At 42.5% G+C, this 27,755-nt stretch overlaps 1 protein-coding gene across 2 annotated transcripts in view; it reads left to right on the top strand.

Annotated features, from left to right (window-relative positions):
- Positions 1–2,763: 2,763 nt before the first annotated feature.
- Positions 2,764–27,755, top strand: part of SPATA6L (spermatogenesis associated 6 like) — a 36,649-nt gene continuing 11,657 nt past the window's right edge. The window contains exons 1-10 of one of the 2 annotated variants that reach the window (XM_024200198.1): positions 2,764–3,024; positions 4,899–5,036; positions 7,682–7,730; positions 7,937–7,978; positions 12,063–12,187; positions 18,170–18,247; positions 19,377–19,649; positions 21,394–21,505; positions 24,216–24,259; positions 26,925–27,118. In XM_024200198.1, coding sequence (XP_024055966.1) covers positions 2,986–3,024; positions 4,899–5,036; positions 7,682–7,730; positions 7,937–7,978; positions 12,063–12,187; positions 18,170–18,247; positions 19,377–19,649; positions 21,394–21,505; positions 24,216–24,259; positions 26,925–27,118 — 1,094 coding nt within the window. In that variant the 5' untranslated portion in view covers positions 2,764–2,985. Of the gene's footprint in view, positions 3,025–4,898; positions 5,037–7,681; positions 7,731–7,936; positions 7,979–12,062; positions 12,188–18,169; positions 18,248–19,373; positions 19,650–21,393; positions 21,506–24,215; positions 24,260–26,924; positions 27,119–27,755 lie in introns of both variants that reach the window. The other variant, XM_024200197.1, reaches the window with a different exon arrangement.

Here is a 27,755-nt window from a genome sequence, read left to right as displayed (position 1 = left end):
CCCCCCCCCCCCCCATCCAATTCTCTGGGATGATCACTTTATCCCTACCCCCACCGCGTGGCAGGAACCAAACTAACACCCCCCACCCCGCCATGAATTCTCTGGGGTGATCGCTTTATCCCTCCTCCCACCGCGTGGCTGGAACCAAACTAACACCCCCCACCCCGCCATGAATTCTCTGGGGTGATCGCTTTATCCCTCCCCCCACCGGGTGGCTGGTATCAAGGAAGATCCCTGCTAGCCAAACGCGAAAAGCTCTGGGCCAATTCCCCCCCCTCCCCCCGCGCTCGCCTAACTGCAGGGAAGGATTTCTTTTCAGCCACAGGCAAACAGCCCAGTAGGAACGGCCACCTCTGTCCCCTTAATTAAATTCCCGTATTTCAACCAGGTTACCATGAGCGATATCACTCTCCTGAGGATTACACAGCAAGATAAAGAACGGATGTTGCTTGAATGCCAGCAAACACCGGGACCATACGCTGCCAGGCTTTGTCAGGCAATGATACCAGATTACTTGCTGCAAGCATGGCGCGGTCAAGTGTCCTACCATGGAGGATGGAATAAGGCTGCACTGCCCAGAAACCTTGTGGCAAGGCTTTTGGAGTACCTCCAGAAGAGCTTCATGGAGATGTCCCTGGAGGATTTCCGCTCCATCCCCAGACACATTAACAGACTTTTCCAGTAGCTGTACTGGCTGCGAATGCATCCCAAGTCCTCAGGGCAAAATAATCATTAAAAAACCTTGCTTTTAAAACAAGTTTTATATTTTAAAAGTTAAACTCACCTGAGGTCCCTTCCATGGGTCGTGGTCTTGGATACTGGCTTGGGAGGGTTCGGAGGGTACTTCACTCAGGCTGAGAAAAAGCTCCTGGCTGTGGGGGAGAACGGAGTGCTGGGTGCTCTCCGCAAGCTCGTCCTCTTCCTCCTCCTCCTCCCCGTCCGCAGAATCCTCAGGTGTAGCTGAGATTACCCCCGCCTCAGATTCCACGACCACAGGTGGGGTAGTCGTGGCGGCCCCCCCAGAATTGCATTTAGCTCGGCGTAGAAGCGGCATGTCCGCGGCTCTGACCCGGAGCGACCGTTTGCCTCCTTTGTTTTTTGATAGGCTTGTCTGAGCTCCTTCACTTTCCCGCGGCACTGATCTGAGTCCCTATTGTGGCCTCTCTCCATCATGCCCTTGGAGATTTTTTCAAAAGTTTTGGCATTTCGTCTCTTTGAACGAAGTTCTGCTAGCACTGAATCCTCTCCCCATATAGCAATCAGATCCAGTACCTCCCGAACGGTCCATGCTGGTGCTCTTTTTCGATTATCAGCCTGCATGGTTACCTGTGCTGATGAGCTATCTGTGGTCACCTGTGCTCTCCACGCTGGGCAAACAGGAAATGAAATTCAAATGTTCGCGGGGCTTTTCCTGTCTACCTGGCCAGTGCATCCGAGGTCAGATTGCTGTCCAGAGCGGTCAGTGGTGCACTGTGGGGTAGCTCCCGGAGGCCAATACCATCGAATTGCGGCCACACTACCCCTAATTCGAATTGACAAAATCGATTTTGGCGCTACTCCGCTCGTCGGGGTGGAGTACAGAAATCGATTTTAAGCGCCCTTTATTTCGAACTAAATGGCTCCGTTGTGTGGACGGGTGAAGGGTTAAGTTGAATTAACGCTGCTAAATCCGAATTAAAGTCGTAGTGTAGACCAGGCCTCAGTCTTTCTCTAAGTGGTCTCGGTGCTACTAGATGGAACAAAGCACCACACCCAGGAGGTGTGTGGGTTACACAAACACTTAAGCACATGTGTAACTTTACTTGTGTGCATAGTATTATTGATGTCTACTCATCTGAGCAAAACTATGCACATCTGTACATGCTTGCAGGATTGGGGTTTAGGAGAAAAAACATCCCCATGTGACCAAACAGTTGTGCTCAGACTATTAGCAATTACAGCTTGGATCACCAACGGTCCCTTGACCAATTTGGTAACTTCTTTTTAGACCAAACTAGTTTTGTAATATATATGGACAAAAGTTTAGACTTTTAAAAAGATTAAAAACTTCTGTTTGTTTTTCCAAAGTCCAGTATATTACAAATTACCTGTCTAATTAGCCTTACCCTTTACAGCAAATAATCTGCTTTGGCTGGCGGCTGCACAAGTAAAAGGTCAAGTGGAAGGGAGACTATTTCCAGAAAGTTGGGGGGCAGGAAGGATGTAAAATTTGGGCTTTTTATAAGAGAAACTGTCAATGGTTATACATACATGTTAATATGCACAGCCCTACACTAAACATTGTGTAGACACATTACATTATACACACAACCTTGTACATAAAACCCATTGCATCATGTACTCACACAACTTTACACACTCGAATTACAATGTCAAACTGTAAGGATAGTTAGTTAAGGGCTGGAATAGGTTACCAAAAGAGGCTGTGGAATCCTATGGGTTTATGAGGTCCCTTCCAGCCCTACATTTCTATGACTATATGCACACAGCCTTGTGTTTATGCATGCATGTCACATACATCACACATGCCACATCTACAGAACTCACACAAGATAGGCATGTGTACAAATCTTATAGACGTGTTACACACATAGTCCATCCCTACACGCAACCCCCCGCCCCCTCCTCGCATGCACGCAGATTGCACACAGTGATTACGTGCAAAGCTCTGGGCAGGCTCCATGGCACGCCTGCATTCCGCCCTCAAGCGTCGCTTGGGGAGCATTCCCGCAACCCGCCCCTTCTTGCGGTTCGCAGGGAGCCTTAGCTATCGCCTAGCGCGCGCCTCGCTTCCCCGGGCCCCAGGGGGCGCGCGCCGGCTGCCTCCGCGTTCCGAAGGCGAATGTTGGAACGTTTGAGTCTCCACGGCAACGCGACGCTTCCCCTTCCGGACAGCGGTGGCCGCGGGGTGATCGGGACAGCGGGGGCCGGGGGCGCGGCCGGCCTGAGAGCGGAGGCGGGGAGACCGTCCCGCATCCCCCCAGGATGCCGCTGAAGGTGGTGGTGGAGCTGCAGATCCACGCGGTGAGGCGGGTGCAGGGCCAGAACTAGCCAGGGCAGCGAGCGAGGGAGGGGCAGGGCAAAAAGTGGACAGGGCTCCAAGGGGCGGGAGCAGCACATACAACCTTCCCAGGTAAGTACACGCGACAACACAGAGCCCTGACGTGCATCACCACCCCGCTGCCCTGAACAAATACCATTTCGCTGCCCCTGTCCCCAGAACTGTGCGGTTATCACTACGAGCTCTGTCTTCTCCCTTCTCAGGGGCGCTTAAAGGAAACGGCGTGTTTAAAGGATTCTATGCGGTAACTTGTAAATAAATAATAAACACTCTGTGAAGCAGAACGAAATAACCTTCTAATTGCTTTTACATGGCCTTCGCCCTTCAGCCCTAGGACATGATGGATGGCAGCCCTGATTTCATGTACGATGTACACTGCCTATACTGTGGAAACAATGGGAATTACACAGAAGGGTGTGATCTAAATCAAGGGGAAAGGGGTTTAATGATAAAGGTTAGGTAAATGTCAGGACTCAGTTCTACAACACTGTGTGCAATATTAATTGTGTAATAGTCTTTTTAGGGATTATTGTGTCAATTCAGAGTCTAGCAAGAGCAGATAATCTATCTTTTGTATAGTGCTTTTCATCAGATGTGCAAATAGTTATTTTTAAAAATTTCTCTCATCTTTTAGCCTTTTAATTCCCTCTTCTGGCATCAGATTAAAATATTTCAGTTTCTGTTCAGTAAAATGTTAAAATTCATGAAATTTCATCACCATAAATACAGTTATTGAAAAAAGAAAGTCCCAAATATATGAAACATAAAACCAGCAAATGCACAACACATTAACACTTTTTTAAATAAAAAGGAGCAAAACTAAAGAAAACATTTTGGGCCAGCTCACACAGGCCAGCCACGGGTGTTTTTCTGCAGTGTAGACGTACACTTTTAGCCACTTTTGATAATCCCTCTTCAAAAACTCAATTCTGCCTAGTTATACAGCTGTAACTGCCATTGGTGTAACTCAGGGGCGGGCAAACTTTTTGGCCTGAGGGCCACATCAGGTTTCCGAAATTGTATGGAGGGCCAGTTAGGGGAGGCTGTACCTCCTCAAACAGCCAGACGTGGCCTGTCCCCCGTCCCCTATCCAACCCCCCCCCGATTCTCGCCCCCTGATGGCACCCCCGGGACCCCTGCCCCATCCACCCCGCCCCTGCTCTCAGTCCCCTGACTGCCCCCCAGGACCTCTGTCCCATTCAACCCCCCTGTTCCACGTCCTCTGACCACCCCGACCCCTATCCACACCGCCCCCTGACCACACCCACAAACTCCCCTACCCTCTATCCAACCCCCCGTGCTCCCTGCCCCCTTACTGTGCTGCCTGGAGTACTGGTGGCTGGCGGCGCTACAGCCGCGTTGCCCAGGGCACCAGGACAGGCAGCCGTGCCACCCAGCTAGAGCCAGCCACGCCACCGCACATCACAGAGCACTGGGTCAGGCCACGGCTCTGCAGCTGCGCTGCCCCAGGAGCTTGCAGCCTCACCGCCCAGAGCCGGCGGCGCAGTGAGCTGAGGCTGCGGGGGAGGGGGAACAGCGGGGGAGGGGTCGGGGGCTAGCCTCCGGGCCAGGAGCTCAGGGGCTGGGCAGGAGGGTCCCGCGGGCCGGATGTGGCCCACGGTCCGTAGTTTTCCCACCTATGGTGTAATTGAAGATAGAACTGGACCCTAACTGGCACCCTTGTCAACAGAGAAGCCCAGGGCACAGATATTGTACTACCTACTTGACCATAATGGTAGTCCCTGCAGATTGTGCATGAGGCACATTGATGGGACAGAGTGGGAAGGCTGCCCTAAAAGAATTCTGATCACCATGATTGTTTTCTCTCTTTCATAAGATCACTTGCCCTGGTGTGTTCCTGCCAGAGAAGCATGACATTTACCTCAGTGTCTGCATCATGGGCCAATACAAGGAGACAGAATGCCTTCCTCCAATTTTCCCTCTCTTGTTTCATGAGAAGATGTGGTTTGAAAAGGTGATTCTCACTTATTACATGCTTTGGGCTTGATTCTCTACTGCCTTCCACTGTGGATAGTTAGTAGAAGATTTTGATTTAGTATCATTTTACACTTGATTCCCATGCAAGGTAGCAAAGAATCAGATCTGTTATATCTTTGAGGTACTGTAACTGGGAACAGGTTCTAAAATTTAACACTTTGCTGTCTGAATTTTTATTCATGGCAATAACACCCAAGGTTGTGGATCACTGGTTAAACTGGAGTGTGCTCCCAGGCAAACAATCCTATATAATCCCAGAAAGGACATTAGTGTGTTAGTTCTCTTGCTTGGTATTTATTTGGTTGTGATCCCATTTCTGTGGAAACAAAATAACATCTCCACTATGGGATGACTATCATCTGATTTTCATGATACTGGCAGGGATAGAATTAAATATAATGACTCAAATAAGTGACAGATGAACGCTTTAACCAACATTTTACATGCCATTTTAAAATCTGAAATAACCAAGAACACAAGCCTTCAGCCTGAATTTCCTTGGGAGTAAATGGTTTGGCTAACTCTAAAATGTTTATAAAAGATTTAAAAAAAATACTCTCTCTGCTCATTGGCTATCATATTGATGAATGGTGATTTATACTTGATGATGGTTTTTAAAAATGATTTTAGCACAGTTTGGCGTTGCCCATAGTGACAAGAAAACTATGTTGAAACCACTACAGGTAACATAGTTTTAATACACATGTAGACATTTTTTAAGAGTACAGAGCACATCTGTTACCTTTATTCTTTCCCTAATGGCTCTTGCTCTGCTCTGTTAGGAGAATCCCTGCTTTTTGCAGACAGCTTTCTGTATGGCTCTGTTTTCACAAATAAATTTTACCATATCTCTCATAAGATTCCACTTCCTAAGGAATACGATTAAATGCCTTTCACTTCCTAGACCTGCAGTGACAGTTGAAGATGACTTTAGAGTGAAATGAGCCTTGTCTTCACTAGGAAAAAAGGTGTGTTCTTACCTTGTGTTAGCTAATCCGCGATAACTAACATGAAGTAAAATCCTGTGAAGACAAGGGAGTTATAGTTTTAACAAGTGTTAGCAGGTCAAGATAAATCCTAGGCTCCCACATAGTCTTTACTTTGACCTACTAACATGTATGAAAACTACAAACTGCCTTGTTTTCGCTAAGATATTACCTCATTTTTATTACCAGGTGTTAGCTTACATGACATAAGACCATACTTTTTTTCATAGCGAAGATGCACTCTTTTGAGTTTCCTTCCTCCAAAAAGCCTATCACTGAAGTACTGTCCTGAAAGCTTCAATATTATCAGAGGTTGAAAGATGTTGACAAATTGGGTGGAAAACAGAAAAAATCCTTAATCCTATCTCAGCACAGAGGGATGGGCTAAATGATCTCTTGAAGTCACTTCTAGCCCTACATTTCTATGGTTCTGCGAAAAGCAACAAAAATGATTAAGGGCTGGGTTAAAAGATGACTCAGTGGAGATATAGCTGACCACAGCTGCTTGAAAGAGGTAAAATACTAAGGGTTAAATCCTGGCCCTATTAAAGTCAATGGCAAAACTCACATTGACTTCAAAGAGGTCACGTTTTCACCCCAAGGCAGAGGATTCTCTTTTAGGGTGGACCAGCAAATTGTGGCTAGGAGTAATGGGATGAAATTAAGCAAAGTAAAATGTATTTATATTTATTTCATGTTCATAAAATGTTCTGATTTTATGTACAGTCTTTACAAATTACATAATAACAAATAGGATTGTCACCTTAGACCAGTGGTTCCCAAACTTGTTCCGCTGCTTGTGTTGGGAAAGCCCCTGGCAGGCTGGGCTGGTTTGTGTACCTGCCGCGTCCGCAGGTTCGGCCGATCGTGACTCCCAGTGGCTGCGGTTCGCTGCTCTAGGCCAATGGGAGCTGCTGGAAGTGGCGGCCAGTACGTCCCTCGGCCCGCGCCGCTTCCAGCAGCTCCCAATGGCCTGAGCAGCAAACCGCGGCCACTGGGAGCCGCGATCAGCTGAACCTGTGGACACGGCAGGTACACAAACCGGCCCGCCCCGCCAGGGGTTTTCCTTGCACAAGCGGTGGAACAAGTTTGGGAACCACTGGCCTAGATGCCTGAACTCCTCTCTTGTCTATATAGGGCTTGTCCTGTGCTTCAGGGTGATGGCAGCCGGCACTGTGGGTTGAGGCCCCTGGTTTGATCAAGAACCCTGTAGTCCCCAAAAAAAACCCTGTGTCCCCTCTACACTAGCTCTTCCACCATTGCTTCTACTAGTAGAACTATACTAATGTTAGTGCAACAGTGGGAGATTTCCTGAAAAACCCTTTAGACTCACTTCTAAGTCTGACTCAGAGGCTACAGTGTGTGAAATTTCAGGTTTAAACAACTAAGATTTTCAAGACTTTACATAACTTTTTAAACAAATTGTTACAGTACTTTACAGCTGACATTAATAAACATGTAACACGCAGTAAAATATATAGTATTTCCACTGGTTTGTTTGTTTTGCTTAATGACAACACAGCATGGCGTAGGGAAATATTTGTTGAATATATAAAAATGTTCATATAAATGCTAGATTATAAAAATGCTTTTTCTATTATAAAGGATGAATATACTCTGTATTACTTTCCCGTAGGTATTTGAAAGTGCTGTAGACCCTGCTGCTGTAACAGAGATGCTTGAAAGTAAGTATAATTTAAAGAACATTCTGAATGCATGTATAACTGAAGACAGTGTAGTTGCTCCAAATCTATCTATCTATCTATCTATCTATCTATCTATCTATCTATCTATCTATCTATCCTTATTTTTTATTGTTATGCTACAGGAGTATTTTGAATATATTATCATTTCTCAGCCATCTTGACATCATTTATTTGTCTTCTTCTAGGCAATGTAACAACGTTTGGATTAATTCAACTAGTATCTTCAGGTAATGGGCTAGTAAATATTTTACAAAATAGCGATTTATTAGACATTGAAAGGAGCATCCTAGTGGGTGTTAACTTTGAGCCTTGCCTCCCCACTTTCTTCCTCTTTCCCATCTCCTCTTCTAGGGGGCTTCAACTATCTGGTGTCCCCAACCCCAACTCCGCATACACTTTAAACATCTACCAGCGAAAATAAGATACATTTTCTGACTAGTGACTTACTGGTTGATTTGTTAGAAATATTCAAATTGATCTAATTTCTTTCCCCTGTCATTGATCTAATTTCTTTCTCATCTCTGTCACTATTATTGTTCACCAATGATATTTAAATGTAACATGAATAATAATTTAGAGTTCCATTTAGCAGATATTAGCATTGGCTCTATAACAACTTTTTATTGTGGTTTTTATAAGTTAGAAAAATCAAGTGGACACAGGGTGGCAGAATAACCCTACTTTTTAAGGTAATCAAATATGGAACAATTGTATATATGGTAAAATCACTGGCAGTTTTCATTACTAAAAAATAGGTAGTGCTCTACCACTAATATAATATATTTAATGCATTTTTATATTACCGGTTGCTTTGTTAGGAGTATTCAAATTACTTTAATTTCTTTTTCCAGATTTTCTCATCTCTGTCACCATTATGGTTCATCAATGATATGTAAATATAACACGAATAATAACGTAGAGCTCCGTTTTTTGTTGTAGCCCTGCAAAAATATGTAGTTAGATTATTTTTTTTTACAATGGGAAGTTTGTATCTTTTTCACTCTTTCTTCACTCAGAAAGTGGATGAAGGGATTTTGCTCAACTTTTAAAAAATCCAACTTTTAAGCTTGTTAGTGAAACCAGCACTGATTCCAGTTTGTCTTGTACCGGGGTCAGCACCAGTGCAGTGAAACTGGTTGCTGCCATGTTTCTATTTTCTAGTGTAAACAAGGCCCAAGAGGGAGTTCTAGAGAGCCCCTAAAAATGACCCAGCTGAGAAGGATTAAGAATCTTGCCCTCTTTATTACCTTTTACTGTAGTTTTCTATCTTTTTGACTCTTTGTGTTAGCATCAGAGCTGCAGGTTCTAATACACCATCGCTACAATATGCAGCATCTTTCATAAGGACAAACTGCAGCGTAGCCCTCACCCTAAATTTTGAAAAAAAATAGTTGATGATTTTCATTTGACGCGATACATCTCTCTGTGTTTTTCCCAAAGCTTCACCACCTTCCATCAGAAGCCTGATTGCACACTCTAGAGGGTGAGAACTGGCAGCTGCTCATTAGACAGAAGTAAAGGCCAGATTTTCAAAACTTGCATAGCACCTAGTAGCTCCCAGTGTGGTCATTCAAAAAGTTGAACACTTTGAAAATGTTACTATTTCATTTATGTGCCTACTTAGGAGTTAAGGTCTTTGAAAATCTGGCCCAAAGCCTTTTATGAAAACCAATAGGCCATACATTGCCTTTGGAGAAAAGTCTGAAGTTTAGGGTGTTTTAGTTCAAAGGTTGTCTAAGGGTATGTCTCCACTGCAATTAAAAACCTGAGGCTGGCCCATGCCCATTGACTTGGGCTCGTAGGGCTCGGGCTAAGGGGCTGCTTAACTGCAGTGTAGATGTTTGGGATCGGGCTGGAACTTAGACTCTAGGACCATTGCAAGGTGGGAGGGCCTTAAACTAAGTCTGAATGTCAAACAGCCCCTGAGCCTTGTGAGCCCATGTCAACTGGCATGGGCCAGTCACAGGTGTCTAACTGCAGTATAGACATATATTCTAGGTGGATAAGGCTTTGCCTTTAGTCTCATTATGAGTGGGCCAGGGTCCTTGTATCTGAATGTCACAGAACCCATTCAAGCGGGGGAGTAGCAACTTTTCTGGCAGGTATTCAGAACATGTTCTTATCAGAAATTTGCAGGGCTACTACTTGGGGTTCATGAACTGGTGTTTGCTTGACACTGCAGCAAGTTTAGATGCTGGTTTCAGGAAGGCTGTGCCTCAGTCACAGTTTAGCAAATGGTACGTCACAGTCCATCTCCTTGTTAGTCTCCTATCCTGACAATGTGATGAAGGAGAAAAACGAGTTGCTTACCAAAGTGGCCTTTGTCTCTGAATATATAGCTTATATAGTGCCATACTGACCGCTCTCCTCCCCTCTGCTTCAGAGCTCAATGTCATGGGCTTCTAGAAATAGAGAAGAACAACAGGATGGTTAGAAAGGTGGGGATATTTATACTGTAAGTCAGTTGAATGCTGGACTCAGCAGTACTCAAAAGGGTTCCATGGTTGGGTGGCTGGGTATGTGACTCCTGCACTGTGGCTGTATGGAGAGAGTACATTCAGAGAACAAAAGTTACCTTGGTAAGTAACCCCTATTATTTTTCCTGTCATCACTTGTGATGAAGTAAAGCTCTCTCTAAATTTTATTGGACCAACTTCTGCTGGTGAAAGGGTCAAGCTTTCGAGCTACACATCGCTCTTCTTTAGATCTGAAGCAGGTAACCAAGTGTCTGAGATAAACACAAGGTGGGACAGGTTATTAAGCATGAGGGGTACACACATGCTATAGAAGACCCCTTAAAATGAAGTGGGCCATAAAGGATTAGATTGTTAAGCATAAAGGGACCACAGCATGTGTGAACCCCTTATGCTTAACAATCTAACCTTTTATTACCTACTTATGCTTAACAGTCTGTCCCACCTTGTGTTAAGCTCAGACGCTCTGGTTACCTGCTCCAGACCACAGGAGTTCGGTATAGCTCGAAAGCTTGTCCTTTCCACCAACAGAAGTTGGTCCAGTAAAAGATATTGCCTCACCCACCTTCTCTTTCTCATATCCTGGGACCAACACGGCTACAACAACACTGCAAATCACTTTATGACCACAGCTATACTGAACAAACATAAGAACGTAAATATGATTTTTATAAGCCCATTACAAATATTCCTGTTTGATTTTATTTAAATAGACAATTAATTAGGTTAATTAGTAGTTTGTACAGTGCTTCAAAAAAGTAAAGCTCTCTCTAAATGCTAATGAGCTAAATCCTAATGCCATGAGGATATTAAGAAAACTCCCAGTGTACATCAGTGGGATCAGGATTTGTCCCTGTATGGATAGACAGATACACTCTGCATATTCTGGAAGGGCCATGCTCTGTAAAGGCAGAATCTTGAATGCTTTCTTCTCCTAATCACATCAGTGAGATCGATGGTGCTCCGCTCCCCTAAGCTTGGGCCCTAATAAAGGAAAAGCGACGGACAGATTTGAATTTGGTGTGCTCTCCGAAGTTCCACTGCCTTGGAAATTCCCCACAATACATGTGGATCGTTTGTCTCTGAGGTTATGCAGTCATTCCGATCCCAAAATAGTTTGGGGCACTGGTGACAAACTGAGTGTTAAAGATGGCATCAAGCTCCAGTGTTGCTGTGCTAAGCCTAATCTTTCATTACAGATGGAGGAGTAAATGGACTCTCTCCCTTCTGCCTCCTTCATTTCACTTTCAAGATAGAGACATTAATCAGAAGCAGAGTAGTCAGAGCAATGGAAATGAGACTAACAAGTCATTTGATTTAAAAGCAGTTATTTTCTCAGTCCCTAAGACTAGAAGTATGACCTTACTGGAGCCTTTTTCACAAATTAAAAATGAGCACACAGCAGAACAGAGAGTGTTCACTGATTATCAGTGTTTCTGTTGTTTTCATTACACTGGCTGCTCAGGGCCCAAACTGAAGGTCCCCCATTTATCATTTGGAGCAGGGCAATATACCAAAGAGGAGCGAAGTGCCGCTGTCCTGAAAGCTTCCTACATCGAGCCCCAAAGGACTTGTGCACCTCCTCATACAATCTCAAAGCAGATCCACAGGGGATACCACCCTTTGTGATTCCCTGTGACACTCCTGCTGGTGCACACCTATCCCAAAGACCTCATGTACTTCTGACTGAATCATTCCTAATGCGGAAAGAAGGGCAGGTCTCCTAGTGAGCCAGGGAGGGCTTGCACACTCTGCGAAGGGCTTGCTATAGAATGTGTGACTTTTCAAAAAATATTAACCATCTTGGAAACAGTTCTTCCTTTTTTCACTCTTTCAGTGGGGGACAGTCTCGCTTTTTATGAAGAGAATACTCGAGATTTTCTCTTCCCAGAGCCCAAGCTGACTCCTGTGTATCCTGGTGTGGAGAGAGAGTTACTAATGAAAACGTCTCCTAGTTTCACAGTAAGTTGTCTCCAAGTGGCTGTTTGCCATGGGTAGCTGAAAAGAAGAAAGTGGGAGAGGTCTGGCCCAGCAGGCTAGTGTAACAGGGCATGCTACTTTGTGAGGATCTCAGTTTGAGACATGAATTTGGACTGCTCTTGAACAGAGAGACATGCTTAAGTACCTTGTATGGCTCTGTAGTGTCCTGAAAAAAGTACCAGGCATTACCTGACTGAAGATTAAACCTACTAGCCAGAGGCCAATGTAAAAGATGGGTGAGGGGCCCAGCCGCAAAGTTCCCATCCTCAGCTGCTGTGAAAGGGCAGGGTGTTGGGTAAATTTCCAGGGCGCTGCTCATTGACTGTGCTGGTGGGCACAGTCTTTCCTAGCCATTTACACACATGCACACGCAAACATGCACACACATACATACACATGCTAACACACTCTCTCTCTCTCTCTCTCTCTCTTCCTTAGTTTACTCTACTCTTCTCCGAATCGTCTTTTTTGGGGGGGTCTTCTGTCCTTGTAAATATGTCCAGTGCCTGTCTTTCCTGATGTTCTTAGTTTTCTGCAGCAGAAACAGAAGAATAAAACTGACAAAATTCATAGAATCATAGAATATCAGGGTTGGAAGGGACCTCCGGAGGTCATCTAGTCCAACCCCCTGCTCAAGGGAGGACCAATCCCCAACTAAATCCCCAAATGGCTCCCTCAAGGATTGAACTCACAACCCTGGGTTTAGCAGGCCAATGCTCAAACCACTGATCTATCCCTCCCCCCCTATTCTCATCAGTTTCACTGAAACTGATTGGATTATGCAGTAGAAGCAATAAAATTGACCAAGGTTTTGTTCATTTCATTCCGTTACTGCTTGGGAAAGCTATGAGCAGCAATAGTCTGCTGGAGCAGTCTTGCTGCAGACTCAGAGCTGCATTGGTTCACATTTCGAAAATTATTTTCAGTACCCTAAGGGCTAGGAATGTAATTATTTTTAAATAAAAATTTATTTAAATTCTGCATAAATTGCTGGTTTAGGTTCACACATACCAGGAACATTTTTCTACTCACCATTGGCAAGTTCTGCCTAATACAGAGATACTTTAATGGCACCATATAAACTTATAACACCTGAGTTACTGGTGTACATTTAGTCCAGTTTTCTTTTATGAGAATGAAATATTATAAAACAATATAATTAATATCAGCCACATGTGTAGCATTTTATTTAATGTGTTAGGTAGGTCAAGGACAGATTATCTGGAGATGATCATGTTGAGTATTTTGATGTGGTGTTGGAAATCTGAATATTTTATTAGGTTGCCACAGTAATGAGGGAAGAATAATTTCTCAATGTTAAGGCAGTCAATGTTTCAGGTAACAAGCCTTTGAATGGCTTTATTAACCTCAGCTTCCTGATGTTCCCTATAATTAAGATTAAAGAAAGTAAATTACCATTGCCTTGATTGAGAGTTAAAATTCCTATACACGCTTACTTCTGTTCTTTCTCTCATTCTAATTGTCTGTCTCAGTTAGTCAGTCTACTGGTACTGATGTTGTACAGCTCCCCTTCAAATCTTCCCAACTGCCTTGTAGGATCAGTGCTGGAACTTCATTTATAAAGAAGTATTTGGACTACAAGGATTGAATGTGTAAAAATAGCCCATTGCATTTCTTCATGCTGAGATTTCAATGTGGGCAAAAAATAGAAGGCAGCATTAGATTTAATTATCTAAAGTGGGGCTCCACTAATACTAGCTAAGATTATAGCAGCTAATAGCTAGGTTTTGATTAATGTTGTCTTATTAAAACTAATTCTGTTAATTATTATAATACATTACTGTATTCTTGATACCACATTCATCTCTTTTGTTATCATCCTTAATTTTTTCAGTATTCTAGTCCATGAGACATTCTAGGTGTATCTAACTACTCTTATTTGCCGTGTCTGATTGTTTCTGTTAACAACGTATACATTTTTCAGTTTAGCTATCTTGATTTTCCGGGTCCAGTCTTGTGCTGTTTATAATGCTCTGCGGAGTACATTGCATTCATACTTTAATTGTGACATTATTTAATGCACTAGTCTAGATTTTCACTATTATATTGATGACTTACTACTAACACAGTGGCCTTCTCCTACTCCCATTTATATTTTTGACAGGATGGTTTGGTGACTTACAATACTGGATGAGTAAACCCTTTGTGTCCTAGCAAAGCAAAAGTCAAAAGTTAAATGTACTGCGCTGGGCCATCCAAATTTCCGACCACATTGCTAAGTCCCATATTATGATCCTGACTGACTGACTTAGTTCATAATTTGAGTGTATTTTTGTACATCATTTGAATTTTATATTGATACTATATGTTACCTAAGGGCTCAACTTGCAGGCTGACTCATGTGAACACTTCACTCGTATGAGCAGTTGCATTGAAATAACTGCAGCCACTAATATGAGTAAGGCTGGCAGGATTGGGCCCTGAATGTGTCCTTTCCTATCTTTACTGCATTTCATGCGATCCATCTTCACAGGAATTTGTGTGGACTTTCTCTAAACAGAATCTTTGGACACTGGGATTTTTATGTCAGGCGATTGTTACATTGCTGTAAATCCATTGAGTTCACCACATTTACTCCTGATTTGCATTGTAAATGAAAGCAGAATCATGTCCACCCTGCATGTCCACTCCTTTGTGAGGTTTGGCTTTACTGACAACTGAAATATCAGCAAGTAAATGTAAGCATCTTCCTAAGCGTAGCTGTTCCTAGGGTTTCCCTACAGAGATCTCTCTGTCCTAGACCCAGGCTCCCTATGCGCAAAGCCTCTGTCACCTCCTTCACATATAGGGTAGAGTTAATGAGCCACATCTGCCACAATGACTTAGCAGGAATCAAGCAGCATCTCCCTGAGGGGTCCATCATCTGCCAACAGGGTGGATCAACAGAAGAACCTTGCCACCACATTACACTTTGATACTTCTAGACTGTGAGACTGTGTAATAAAGAAAACGACCTGTTTTGCAGTGTTTTACAGTCGACATAAAGCATTTGTAATATTTAGAGATTAAATGCTGTAAAGCTATGTTAGTGCAGCATGAAGGTTGCACAGTTAAACCATCAAATCCGGAAGTGCAAAACTTAAGTCCAAACATGCAACCTTAAATACTGTTCTACTGTGGAAAGTGACTCTGTAAAATGCTAGTTTTGTAGGATTCCAGTTTATTGTCTTGAAATTAATTATCTCTTCAGTGTCCTCCCCTCAGGCAAAGTCACTTGTCCACTGGTACCCAAGAATTCAGCTCTGGCTTTTCAACTAAAAAGTGGTTGATCCAGTTGTGGGACTGTCTCTTTCTCTTAAGAAAATTAAAGTTAAATATTGTTGCTGCTGTGGTTGTCTACGGCATTTCTCTGCATTCTGCTTGTTCAGTTTTATGCTGCTGTGACCAGGTGTCTCATTTTTATTCTCTTATTTTTAGTGTGTCTGACTCTCACTTGGTGTTATGTGTTTTATTTTGTCCCTCCTTTAATATAAATTTAAATGCCACTGCCTCCACCACTCTGAGACAATGAGTCAGAACTGGGAGTATGTAACAATTCATTTAGAAACTGAGAAGAAAATTCTAATACTCAATAATATTATGTGAAGTGTCCAAGTGGACTTCTAGAAATCTAGATCTGACCGTAGGGCCTCATCCAAAGCCCACTGAAATAAATGGAAAGACACCTTGACCTCAGAGGCTTTGGATCAGGCTCATACAGAGTAAGACAAGTGAAGTGCTCCATTAGTGCTGCCTTTTGTAACTGTGAGTGAATCTGTAAGTGTCCCCTGTCAAGCCAGAAAAGAATAGTCTGATGGGGCTGGAAGGTCTTCTACTCTTGAGTCATTCACATGTTTCTACATCAAGTTCTGGCATGTGCTTTGCTGCCTCTATGTGCCTCGGCTTATTTAGTTCAGTTAAATTCATACAAAGACCCATGTTCTTCCACTGTAATGCAACTGAACAATGAAAACGGAATTTCCATCAAGGTCAATATGTCCTGAAAGCAGGTGGCCTGGTGGTTAAAAGCTTTGTTAAATGTTCCTGCACTCTGTCATTTGTTGCAAATTTTATAGTATTTAAATATAATTTTAGAGACAACAACTGACATATTCCTCTCCTTTCCCTCCTCACTCAGTACCTGGGTAAAGTGGCCTAGCAGATTGTCAGTTTGTACATTGTCATAATGGGTTGATTCTTCTTTAGTCACTAAGCCACTATGTGGAGTAAAAGCACTGAAACAATAGGAATGCTGATTTCTATAGCCTGCTGAGGCTGCTGGCACCCAAATGTTCAATAGCAGCTTCAAGCAGATAAATTTGATTTTTTCTGCAGTGTTGGCAACACAGTCCCAGAAGTTCTTGCCCCTTCAAATTTGCTACCCTTAAGGAGTTCAATACAGTTTTCAGTTGGCCGTTAGTAGCAAGTGTCATTGACCGGAGATTGAACCTAAGAATAAAATGTGCCTGAATGAATCTTGTAATCAAGGAAGCCTCTAACTGTGCTAACTTGATCACTTGGTTGTTAATTTTGTTGTTCTGATCCAGCTAAAGTCATTGTAGTTAAGCTAAAAGTCATGACGGGCTGAATGGATTTGGGGAGACATAACATAACTCAGTTTTGAAACAGACTAGATTGGAAGTTGAATGTCTCCCTTTAGGGCTAAATTGTGCCTCTTAGAGGGTAGAGTGATGTGAGGGAGGGGGAGAACTTTTGGAGAAGTGTGGTGAGCAGCAGGACTTGCTGCTATACATTTAGGCTCTGGCTACACTATAGAGCTTACAGCAGTTCTGCAGTGCTGCTAGTGCAGGTGCTCTAAGCCCATGGGAGAGAGCTCTCCCGTTGACTTAATTACTCCAGCCCCCATCAGCGGCAGTAGTGCTGTCCACACCGACGGTTAGGTCGATGTAACATATGTCGCTCAGGGGAGTGGCTTATTCACACCCCTGAGCGACATTAGTTATACCAACGTAAGTGGTAGTGTGTAGAAGTCCTCATAAAGGTATAGCCAGGGCTTCCCACAGAGGTCCCTTGCTTGCAATTGCTGCCTGTGCACAGGAATGGGCCCTGACCTGCCTTTTCCCTGTGCAGATGCACTTTCTCTAGGGCTTTGAACCTCGCAGGCACTGCTAGCTGGCACTACCCTTACACTGCAGAAAGTTTATGGCTTCTTGCTCCGTCTCTCGCCATCTCAGTGCACAAATGTAGGGGCAGGTATAATTTGGTCCTTAATGTTCATACAGTTACGATGACTTCATAGTTACTGCTTTTAAAGAAATCAGAACTACATTAAATACAAATTCCAAAGCTGATGGCAAGTTAGCAGATTGTGTTTATTAATTACAGATTATAATTGTCTTTCCGCAATATTTGTCACCGTTTCACCTGCCTTGAAAGGAAAACTGAAATATTGATTCAGTTTTCACAGCTGTTTGGAGCATGAAGGGCTCATTAGGAAGACTGGTGTTTAGTAAATACAGCCGTTAAACAAACAGGAAAGAGCTGCCTGCCCCCTCAAATCTATAAAAAGAATTATTCTCCCATTTCATCCCAGCTCTTACTCTTTGAGGAATGGGATATCTCTCTGGGGTTGTGCTAGTATCTCACATATTTTTCTACATTGTTGGCCTCGACCATCATCTTTCCCCACTTTGCAAGGATTAGATCCATAAAGAGGGTCCATTGCCTCCCTGCTCAATATCATGTTACCTGAATATGCAACCCAAGAGCACTTTGCTTCTTTTTGCTGCCATATTGCACTGCAAGTTCATTCTCATTTTGCTATCTGTTATTACCCCTTTTTGGTTTTAGTGCTTCCTGTAGTCACTTCTGATTCTGAAATAACAATTAAGAAGCTTGAGGAAATGTCTATGAATTAGAGGTGCTGTTGCTTATCTCTGTAAAACTGTAACACCTGCACCGTGACATTATTTTTAGTGATTTCACCTCTTTATTATTTTTAAGGGAATTGCACCAAAAATAGAATTTTCTACAAGAACAACCATTACTGAGCTTCCACTTCAATATAGAAAGCAGTTTTATGTAAGTACTTTAAATAAAGGACACAAACATCAATGTTTGATCTGATCTGTCACAGTGCACCTGTCACCATTGCATTTAAGTGCCTCATACAGCAATAAGAATCACACCGATTCTGCACTGAAAGGCAAAATTTCTTTATTCTTCCCTCAGTTCACCTGCTATGACAAGAGGGCTCATTATTTGGTGGTTGTTGTCAGGAGGAGGATGTTGCTGATTATTCTGGGAAAGGCCAACACGAAAGAATGGGGCTTGCATTGTCTCCTAAAAGAGGCTAGACTGGGCTGATCGTGATCTGTGGTGGGAAGGATTTCCCTGACCCATGGGCCTTTACTGACAATGGTTTGCTTCTGGCTGTGAGGGTTTCATTTTTGCAAGCTGTTGGTTGCTGTTTCTTCTGCTTGGTTCCCCCAATCCCCCCAATATAGCTTCAGTTTTCTCTGGATTGAGCTATAACCAACTAGCCAAGACACAATCTCCAGTGTCATTTGTTCCTCTGCACCAGCAGGGTTAGGTACATTACCAGATAATTATTCTTTATCGTCCAAATTTTGCAGTCCTTTCTGGAACAAAGTTCTCACTGAAGTCAAGGGAGTTTTTTTCAATTAAAGGTTGCAGAATTTGGCTCATTCAGAATTACTGCTTCTTCAGAGCCAAATGCTCAGGTCCTTACTCAAACAAGCTCTCATTGAAGTCATTACTTCAGGATTTTGACTTTAGGTCTCAATCCTTTGAGCTGCTGAATGCTTCTTTACAGATGCTCTTAACTCCAGTTGAATTCAATAGAAGTTGGGACTACTAGCACCACACAGGGGGCAATCAGCATCTCGCAGGATCAAGCCCTGGATGAGAAGTTGTCAAACAAAGGTAAAATGGATAAAAAAGATAGGCCTGAGTCCCTGCTCCCTTCTTTCTGTTATTGATTTTCTGTCGCTTCTCGGCACAGAGTCACAGATTCCCCAGTTTTAATTTGTAGCCACATAGAGCCATATTCTGCTCTCAGATGTGTAGGAGCCTCCCGTTGACTTTAAATCCTGCTCAGCCGACTGTCTTTTACAGAGAGATTTGCAAATAGCTTGTACGTGTTTCTGCTTGGATAATTACTTTATGAGACAATTAATTTATCTAGGAGGGCAGAAACAGAATGAGGATACAAAGATCTGCCTCTGTATCACCCAGGCGAAGGAGCATTTCACCAGCACGATATAAGACAACAAAGAAAAAGGATAATAAGATCTGTAAGAGTCTTACAAGGTTATTAAGATCCCGCTCTCCATCTCCAAATGCTACAAAGCACCTATGTCAGTTCTGCAAAGAAAACCAACAGCAGCAATCAAGGCTAAGCCTGGGATCTGTTGGGTACAAACTGGATGCTGAAACAAGGCCACCATTTGTTGTTAGACACGTAAGTCTTAAAATTGCTGTACTAAGTTAATTTTTTTATTATTGTGATGATACTAGAGTAAATTGGGTGCTCCTGTTATCCTTCCTCATAAAGCAAGAACAAGAGGAGACCCTTGAGAAATTAACCAGCAGCAAATTTGTAAATGTAAAAAGAAATGCTTAATTGATCTGTGGAACTCACTGCCACTAAATAGTATTGAGGTCAGCTAGTTAGCAGATTCAGGAAAAGATTAGACATTTGTATGATTAATAAGGACATCCAAAGTTACATTTAGATGGGATAAAAATTATAAGAGACTTAAACCCTCATTCTTTAGGCCATCAACAAACCACTAGCTGTCTGGGGTTAGGAAGAAGCTGTCTTCATGAGCCAGGTTTTTCCTTAACGGTTCATCATAAGATTTCTTCCTCCTTTCTCTAAAGCATCCAGTGCTGGTCACTCTCAGAGACAGGACATAGGACTAGATGGACCATTAGTGTAGCAAGATATAACAAACCCCATTTTTTTTATACGTTGGATTTCTTAAATGGCGAATCTAGAGAACATTCAAGTCAGTGGGAAGACTTCCATTGATTTCAGTGGGCTTTGAACTGACGGGGCCTTTCATCTGAAGATCTCAAAGTACTTTACAAACACTAGCTAATTAAGCATCACAGTGCCCATGTGAGGTGTATATATATATATGGAAAAGGGGTGGGGGATTTAAAAGTTCTGTATCTCAGTATTTTTATATGTTAAGGTGATGGGTATTGTAGAGAAGCCTAAATTAGATCCTGGCAGAGAGACAGACAGACAGACAGATCTATCTAGTTACTTATCTATCTACCTATCTATCTAAACACCCCAGCCAATCCACTACATTATCTATGTATCGTTTTCCCTAGTTTGTAGTTTAATTTTATTTTAAATGGTCATTTATAATGTTTTAAATTTCTATAGATACCCTGTTGCAATCCATGAAGGGCATACATTTTTTGAGTCCCCTGTTCCATGAAGATGAAAGATTTTTTGAGTCTTCGTGAAGATGAAAGCATTTTTCAAAACTGTCCTAACCACAAATTTAAAAGAAAACTCAATGTTCTAGTGCCACAGCCCCTACCTCTTTTATAACAAGATGGTGTCTACATACTGGTCATTTCCTTATTCTGAAAACATCAGTAATGTCAGAATCCCAGTGTTTTTTAAACTAGGTGTTTTTGCTGAAATGTCTGCACTGTACTGTGTATATCGTTCTCCTCTTTTGTATATTTTTGTAGTTGTGAAAGAAAGAAATGGAGGGAAGGGAAGAAACAATATTTTTTTATTCTTTTCTTTATAGGCTGTAAGCAGCTGCAAATATGTTCATGTCCAGACCTAGTTTTCACAGAATAAAAAATGCAGCTTCATATTTTTCCTTCATTTTAGATAGTTGTTTGCAGTGTTTCTGATTGTTGTCACACGCTGAATATATGAGTAGAGACACTGGTTTTATGGTCCATGACAACTGTTTGTGACATATCCTGCTGCCTAATAACCCTCGATGGCCTACTTCTGCAGAAGTGTTAATTGCCCACTTCATTTTAAGTGGTCTCCTACAACATGTGTGAACCTAGCAATCAGTCCCACCTTGTATTTAGCTTGGGCCCCTGGAAACCTTCTCCAGACCTGAAGAAGAACTCTGTGAAGCTCGAAAGCTTGTCCCTTCCACCAACAGAGGTTGGTCCAATAGAAGATATTACCTCATACCATATCTCTTTCATTTCAGGTAGACAGTTCTAACCCATTTGGTGAAAAAACTTCGTCACAGTTACCTTATCGAAATCCAAAACAAAATGTGAGCTCAGCAAGGAATTCGCTTGAATTTCAATTGAAACGAGGTACTTATAATTTGTTTTTAATAAAAAATAAAATGATGCTAATTATAGAAGTAATAGCACCATTTATCCTAATTCTGAAGGTGTTTGAAAACTATGGCCTGCATTCTTTCACTCCCATTTCAAAGGGGCTGTTTGAGGATTGAAGCACTACTTGGAGTGAGTAAGGGTGGCAGAATCTGGCCTGAAATGCAAAAATATGCTCACCGCTGAATTGCAGCCATTGCTGGGATAGAGGAACATGGCTGCTGTTTTACAGTATGCATCAATACTACATGACAGTTTAGCATGGGAGCTGATTTCTCTCTTGTTTAGTAGCATGCTCTTTTGAAGGAAAGAGTTGTTTTCCACAGACCAACATTACCTCCTCTTCTCCATTGTTATGTGCTACCTCAGTCAGGAAGTCTTTTCTCTAAGGGACTTGTCCAAAGGCCATTGAAGTCAGTAAAAATACTCCCATTGCCTTCAATGTGCTTTGGATCAGGCCCCCTGAGGCCATGAAGATATATAATTGTTTGTATTTTGTTCTGATCCTTGTCACAAGCTGAATATTCATCAAGTAATCAGCACATTGGGAAAAGAAAGAAAGCCATATACTCAAAAGGGAAGTTCTTCAAATAGTCACTTCTACTCGGAAAAGTGACTTTGTAAAAATGCCACCTTCTTACTCAGAAATTTCCTTTAAGGTAGTTAGACTCATATCTGTTGCATTTATTAACAATGCTATGATTATAATTCTCTTTGCTCCTGTTAGCCCTGCAGAGCCAGCACAGGTAGGACTGAGGACATGATCCTCCAGTGCATTTCACCTGGCAAAACTTCAGTGCCTGTAGAGCCTTTCTCATTAGTAATAATTCACACGATGGAGACAACAAAGTCTGACATTCAGATCCCTCTCCCTGATCCTGACAGGTTCTCCTCTCTGTGCCAAACGGATGTTGTCGAAGGAGAGAATCTGGACCATAATATTTCAGTTTTTTGGTCATTTGAATTAACCTCAACATATCCACTGTCAGGGGTCTCAATCTTTTTCTTTCTGAGGCCCCCCCAACATGCTATAAAAACTCCACCACCCATCTGTTTTTCTTCATATCCAGTAGATAAAAAGCCAGGGCTGGTGTTAGCGAGTAGCAAGCAGGGTAAATGCCTGGGGCCCCATGCCACAGGGGGTCCCATGAAGCTAAGTTGCTTGGGCTTTGGCTTCAGCACCAGGCGACAGGACTCGGGCTTCAGCTTTCTGCTCTGGGATCTAGCGAATCTAAGGCCAGCCCTGCTCTCTGCTTTATTTTGGCAGACCCCCTGAAACCTGCTTGCAGCCTCTCAGGGGTCCCTGGATCCCTGGTTGAGAATCACTGCACTATGTATTACTTCTGCAGTTGGTGGTCTAAAGAGACTAGGTCATCTGTTGCAATTCCTTTGACCAATGGGAGGTTTTAAATTATGACTGTTACATCAGGCTGTAGAAATTGTAAGTGGCAGTGAGTTACAGAGGGATCTCACAAAAATGGGTGACTGGACAACAAAATGGCAGATGAAATGCAACATTGATAAGTGCAAAGTAATGCATATTGGAAAAAAATAATCCCAACTATACAAATACAGTGATGGATTCTAAATTAGCTATTCCCACCCAAGAAAGAGATCTCGGAGTCACCCATGGGTGGTTCTCTGAAAACTTCCGCTCAGTGCGCAGCGATAGTCAAAAAGGCTGACAGTATGTTAGGAACTATTAAAGAAGGGATAGAAAATAAGCCAGAAAATACCATAATGCCACCTTGAATACTGTGTCCAGTTCTGATTGACCCATCTCAAAAAGGATATAGTGAAACTGGAAAAGGTTCAGAGAAGGGTCACAAAGATGATCAAGGGTATGGAATGGCTTCCCTATAAGGAGAGACTAAAAAGATTAGGGCTACTCAGCTTAGAAAAGATGACTAAGGGGGGATATGATAGAGGTCTATAAAATTATGACTGGTGTGAAAAAAGTAAATAGAGAAGTGTTGTTTCTCCTTTACCACAATACAGGAACCAGGGGTCACCCAATGAAATTAATAGGCAGCAGGTTTAATGCAAACAAAATGAAGTACTTTTTCACACAACACACAGCTAAACTGTGGAATTTGTTGCTTTGGGATGTTGTGATGGCCAGAAGTATAACTGGATTCAGAAAAGAACTGGATAAGTTCATGGAGGATAGGTCCATCTGTGGCTATTAAACCAAGATGGTCAGGGATGTAACACCATGCTCAGTATGACCCTCAACCTCTGACTACCAGAAGTCGGGTGTGCAAGACAGGTGTGGATCACTCCATAATTGCTCTGTTGTGTACACTCCCCCTTCTTCTTAGTGTATGTGCAACATGCCTCAAGTGGCACATGACCAGGATTAATCACCAAATTTGGTCTGCTGGTAGGATCATTGGTTTCCCTGGCCCGGGCTGGGTACTGACGGGGAGTGCGACATGAACGCTGATCCATGCCCCTCTGCACTTCCCCTGAAGCTCTGGCACTGGCCACTGTCAAAGACAGGGTACCGGGCAAGAAGGTCTGACCCAGTATGGCAGCTCTTATATTCCTATACTCTACAAGGAACATTTTTAGTCATCTTGTGATTACGTTTTGAGTTCAATGCTAATATGTTGATGAACAGTGAAAGTAGTAATGTAAGAGTAAATGCTAATAATCAGCCATTGAAATGTCTTTTTTCTTTTAGCTTTATCTTTTGATAGCTGTGAAGCATCAAATTCCTCAGTTAAGGTAATTTAAAAAATAACTGTAAAATTACATCTTGTCTGTTAGTAGTTTAATCTACATATTTTAAAAAGAGAATTAAATGAGGGCAGTTGATGGCTCAGGGGATAGTAATGGCTAAGTCTGGTTATCTGTAATGGAAAATTATGAGAAAAGTTCTGCTCTGGTTATGGGGTGGAAAAAAACTCACAAATTTGTAGAACACAATGTCAAAAAGTTACAGGTCACATTGTTTTCAGCAAAAATTCTTTATTTTGCCATAAAAATAGGTTGAAACCATTTAAAAATCAGGCCAGTTACCCATACTTCATTATACTGGACATCTACGGAGCCAAATTTGTAAAGCTCCTTAGGAGAATCTAGCTCACTAGAGATCTGGCCAGGGTGACAAAGACCCATGACTTTAGATATTAAGGCTGTGACAAACCTACATGGAAATCTATTATAATAGAAATCATGGCCTAGACAAACATACAGTTTTAATAATGGAATATGGCGCCATTTGCCCTGAAGTCATCACTTCAATTCAATCTCAGAGCAGTATTAACAGGAAGTCATTACTATCTGACAGCTGTTTGGTAAGCTACTGTATGTCTCTGTGAAATTAATTAATAGTCTCAGTTTGGACTGGTATTCACATAAAAAAATCCACCGCTGCTCTGATTGATATCCTTCTCAGCAACTTTAGCAGAAAGGCCAAGAAATAAATGTGAACTATCTTACTTCTACATGGTCTCTACACATCTGGGTTGAGGCACATCGATAGGATAGCATCGGAGGGTTTGCATTACTGTTCTGCAATACACATCTCCATCTCCGGTGCTCTCAATCTACCACCTTTCACCAGTACTAAATTCACTTTGAAATATTTAAATCCTACCAATGTGCCAAAATCTAAGACCACATTGGAGGAAAAAGGTTGCCCATTCTCCATTCCCATTCAATCATTGGCCACTGTAGTAGATGTGTTAGCGCCAATTGTGATTATATTTTTTTCTGATTTTGGCACAGTCAGAAGTCTTGGCTCAAAAGAGATGTATAGGGTTGAAATAGATATGGGTATTTTGGATCAGGATTGAGGTGTATTATGGAAAGTTGCACCACACTTACCTGGCTTAATCAAGATAGCACTATCAGTGTTAGTTCCTGGCACTACAATCCACCCATAGAATAAAAAAGATTGTGATCAGAGACTGGCTTATCCATCAGCATCTATGACCAGGTGTCAGCACACAGGACCATGTGCAGGGGAGCAAAGCGATTTGAGCTGACTCGCCCTGGTGGCTAGGCTAGGAGGAGCTCATTAGCTTGACCACAGGAATGTAAAAGGCTAAAGAGGAGTTCTCTGAGCCAAGAGAGAGTCACATGGGTTGACCAGAGCTATTCCAGGGAGGATCCTGAAGCATAGGCTGCTCAGGAAGGAGCTCGGGCTAAGATTTGCCTCAGCCCTTGCATTAGTTAAGAATAAATGCAAATACCAGGGATGGGGTGAGTTTGGACCAAATTCCATTGTGCTTGTGCTGCATTACGAGTGAAGTAAAAGTCTCGTCCTTTGACAGTGCCCCTGAGTCTTTCTCCATAGCAGAATATCTGATGAGTGAGCTCATTTGGAAGTCACCCTGTCTCTTGTTGAACTGTGTTACACTGCTTCATCACTGACTGATTTGAACGGTAAATGGGAAAGTGTCTTACAGGTATATTTTTGTGGCAAACAATGGAATGAGGTACTTTTGCCCCAGGTGGCTCTTCTAAAGAAAGTGTGCCAAATTCTGCTCTCCTTTTTACCCAGCAATGTCATTAACTCCAGAGAGGTGGGTTAGATAGGTATAACTGGGACAGAATTTGACACACCACATTGCAACAGGTTTGGATTCTGCAAGGTTTCTGTTGGGTTTTAGCCAGAGAACTGAAGAGCAGTATCCAAAGTGGGACTGCTTCAGGGACTGAGAGAATGGAGATGTTTGCTTTGAGTCACATTGTTGCACAAGCTCTGGCCCTGTATTTAATTATAAGCTCTGTAGACAGACCTCTTTGTTGTCCTATCACAAGCACCTTGAAGTCAATATTCCAAAAAACTCCCAACTGGCAGGTGCAGGTTTTTTATAGGCCTTTTTCACTGCCCTTCTTTGTGTTGTTTTTCTACTTAATCCCTTGCAACATCAAAAGTCAAGATGACTGACTGACTGGGAAGGAGCTTCATTCTAATACAGCACAATTAAGGTTTAGAGCATTACGGTAGAAATAGCTTGCTTATCTGTTCCTACGCTACGCTACACTTTCACAAATAAACTTGTTTCTGACTGGCTGAAATGTTGACTTTTATTAGCTTTTGTGAGTGATTAATGGTTAGCTGTCCAGCAGTGTGATTGATTCTGCTTATTATTAGAAAATGTGGCTCACAACTAATAAGAGCTTCTGTTTGGTCCAGATTTTTGAAGTGTTCCCATTTACCTGCCCAGATCTGGGGTTTGCTCAGACTTAAAATAGTCCATTTATACATACGGCATTATGAGTTTTCAACTTCAGCCTGATATACCCCCCCCCCCCAAGTGCAACACCACCGTAGACCTCCCCCCTTTCCCCCCTTCCCCCCCCCCCTCCCCCCCCCCCCCCCCCCGCCCTCCTCCCTGTGTCCTTTCTAACTAAAGAAAAATGTTTCTTTGTTCCACAGGTTATCAGGGAACCGGATGAACAGGCCACATCTGAATATGATTCATCATCTCTTGAAACAGATGAACTTGTAAATTACCCGGGCAGTTCTCCTACTCAAGGAGATTTGACATTTCACCGCACAGCGTCATTTGCCACCTCCCCACATTACAGATCACCTAGTCCTGTTCGGAGTCACTCTCCTCTGCAACACAGGTTATTGATCCTGTATAAAAATCTGTAATTGAGTGACATGATGCTGTAAGTAGGAGCAGTGATGTTGAATGACCAAAAACATCCAAGCTACTTTCTAAGGGTGTTGAGTTTGTGACTCTCAGATATGTTTCTGTGGATCATTTTGGCAGTACTCAGAGAGTGATTATTAAAAGATATAGACCTGTGCGAACGTACATGGGAACATAGGAATAGCAATACAGCAACAAACCAGTGGTTCTTCTAGTCTAGTATATCCTGTCTCTGACAGTGACTAATACCAGATGCTTGAGAGGAAGGTACAAGAACCCCATTGTGAACAATTGGGGAAAAATACATTCATAGAAGAAGTTTCTTCCTAACCCCAGTCAATTAATGGTTAATGGCTTATGTTCTGATATGTGAGGTTTATGTACTGTAAAGATCTTTTAAATCATACCTTATGTAACTGGATGTTCTTATTAGCCATAAAAATGCGCTCTTGGCCTCAATAATATCTAGTAGCAATTAGTTCCACACACAACTGATCCATTGTGTGAAAAACAGACAACAAATGTATTTCCTTTCATCAGCTTTAAATCTGTTTCCTTTAAGCGTCACTGACTGCCCACCTTGTTCTTATATTGTGAGAAAGAATAGC

The sequence above is a fragment of the Terrapene carolina genome, unplaced genomic scaffold (genome assembly GCF_002925995.2).
Source record: "Terrapene carolina triunguis isolate 2854851 unplaced genomic scaffold, T_m_triunguis-2.0 Scaffold113, whole genome shotgun sequence".
Classification (NCBI taxonomy): domain Eukaryota; kingdom Metazoa; phylum Chordata; order Testudines; family Emydidae; genus Terrapene; species Terrapene triunguis.
Note: the sequence above shows the minus strand (reverse complement) of the source record. Positions and strands in the feature narration are given on the sequence as shown.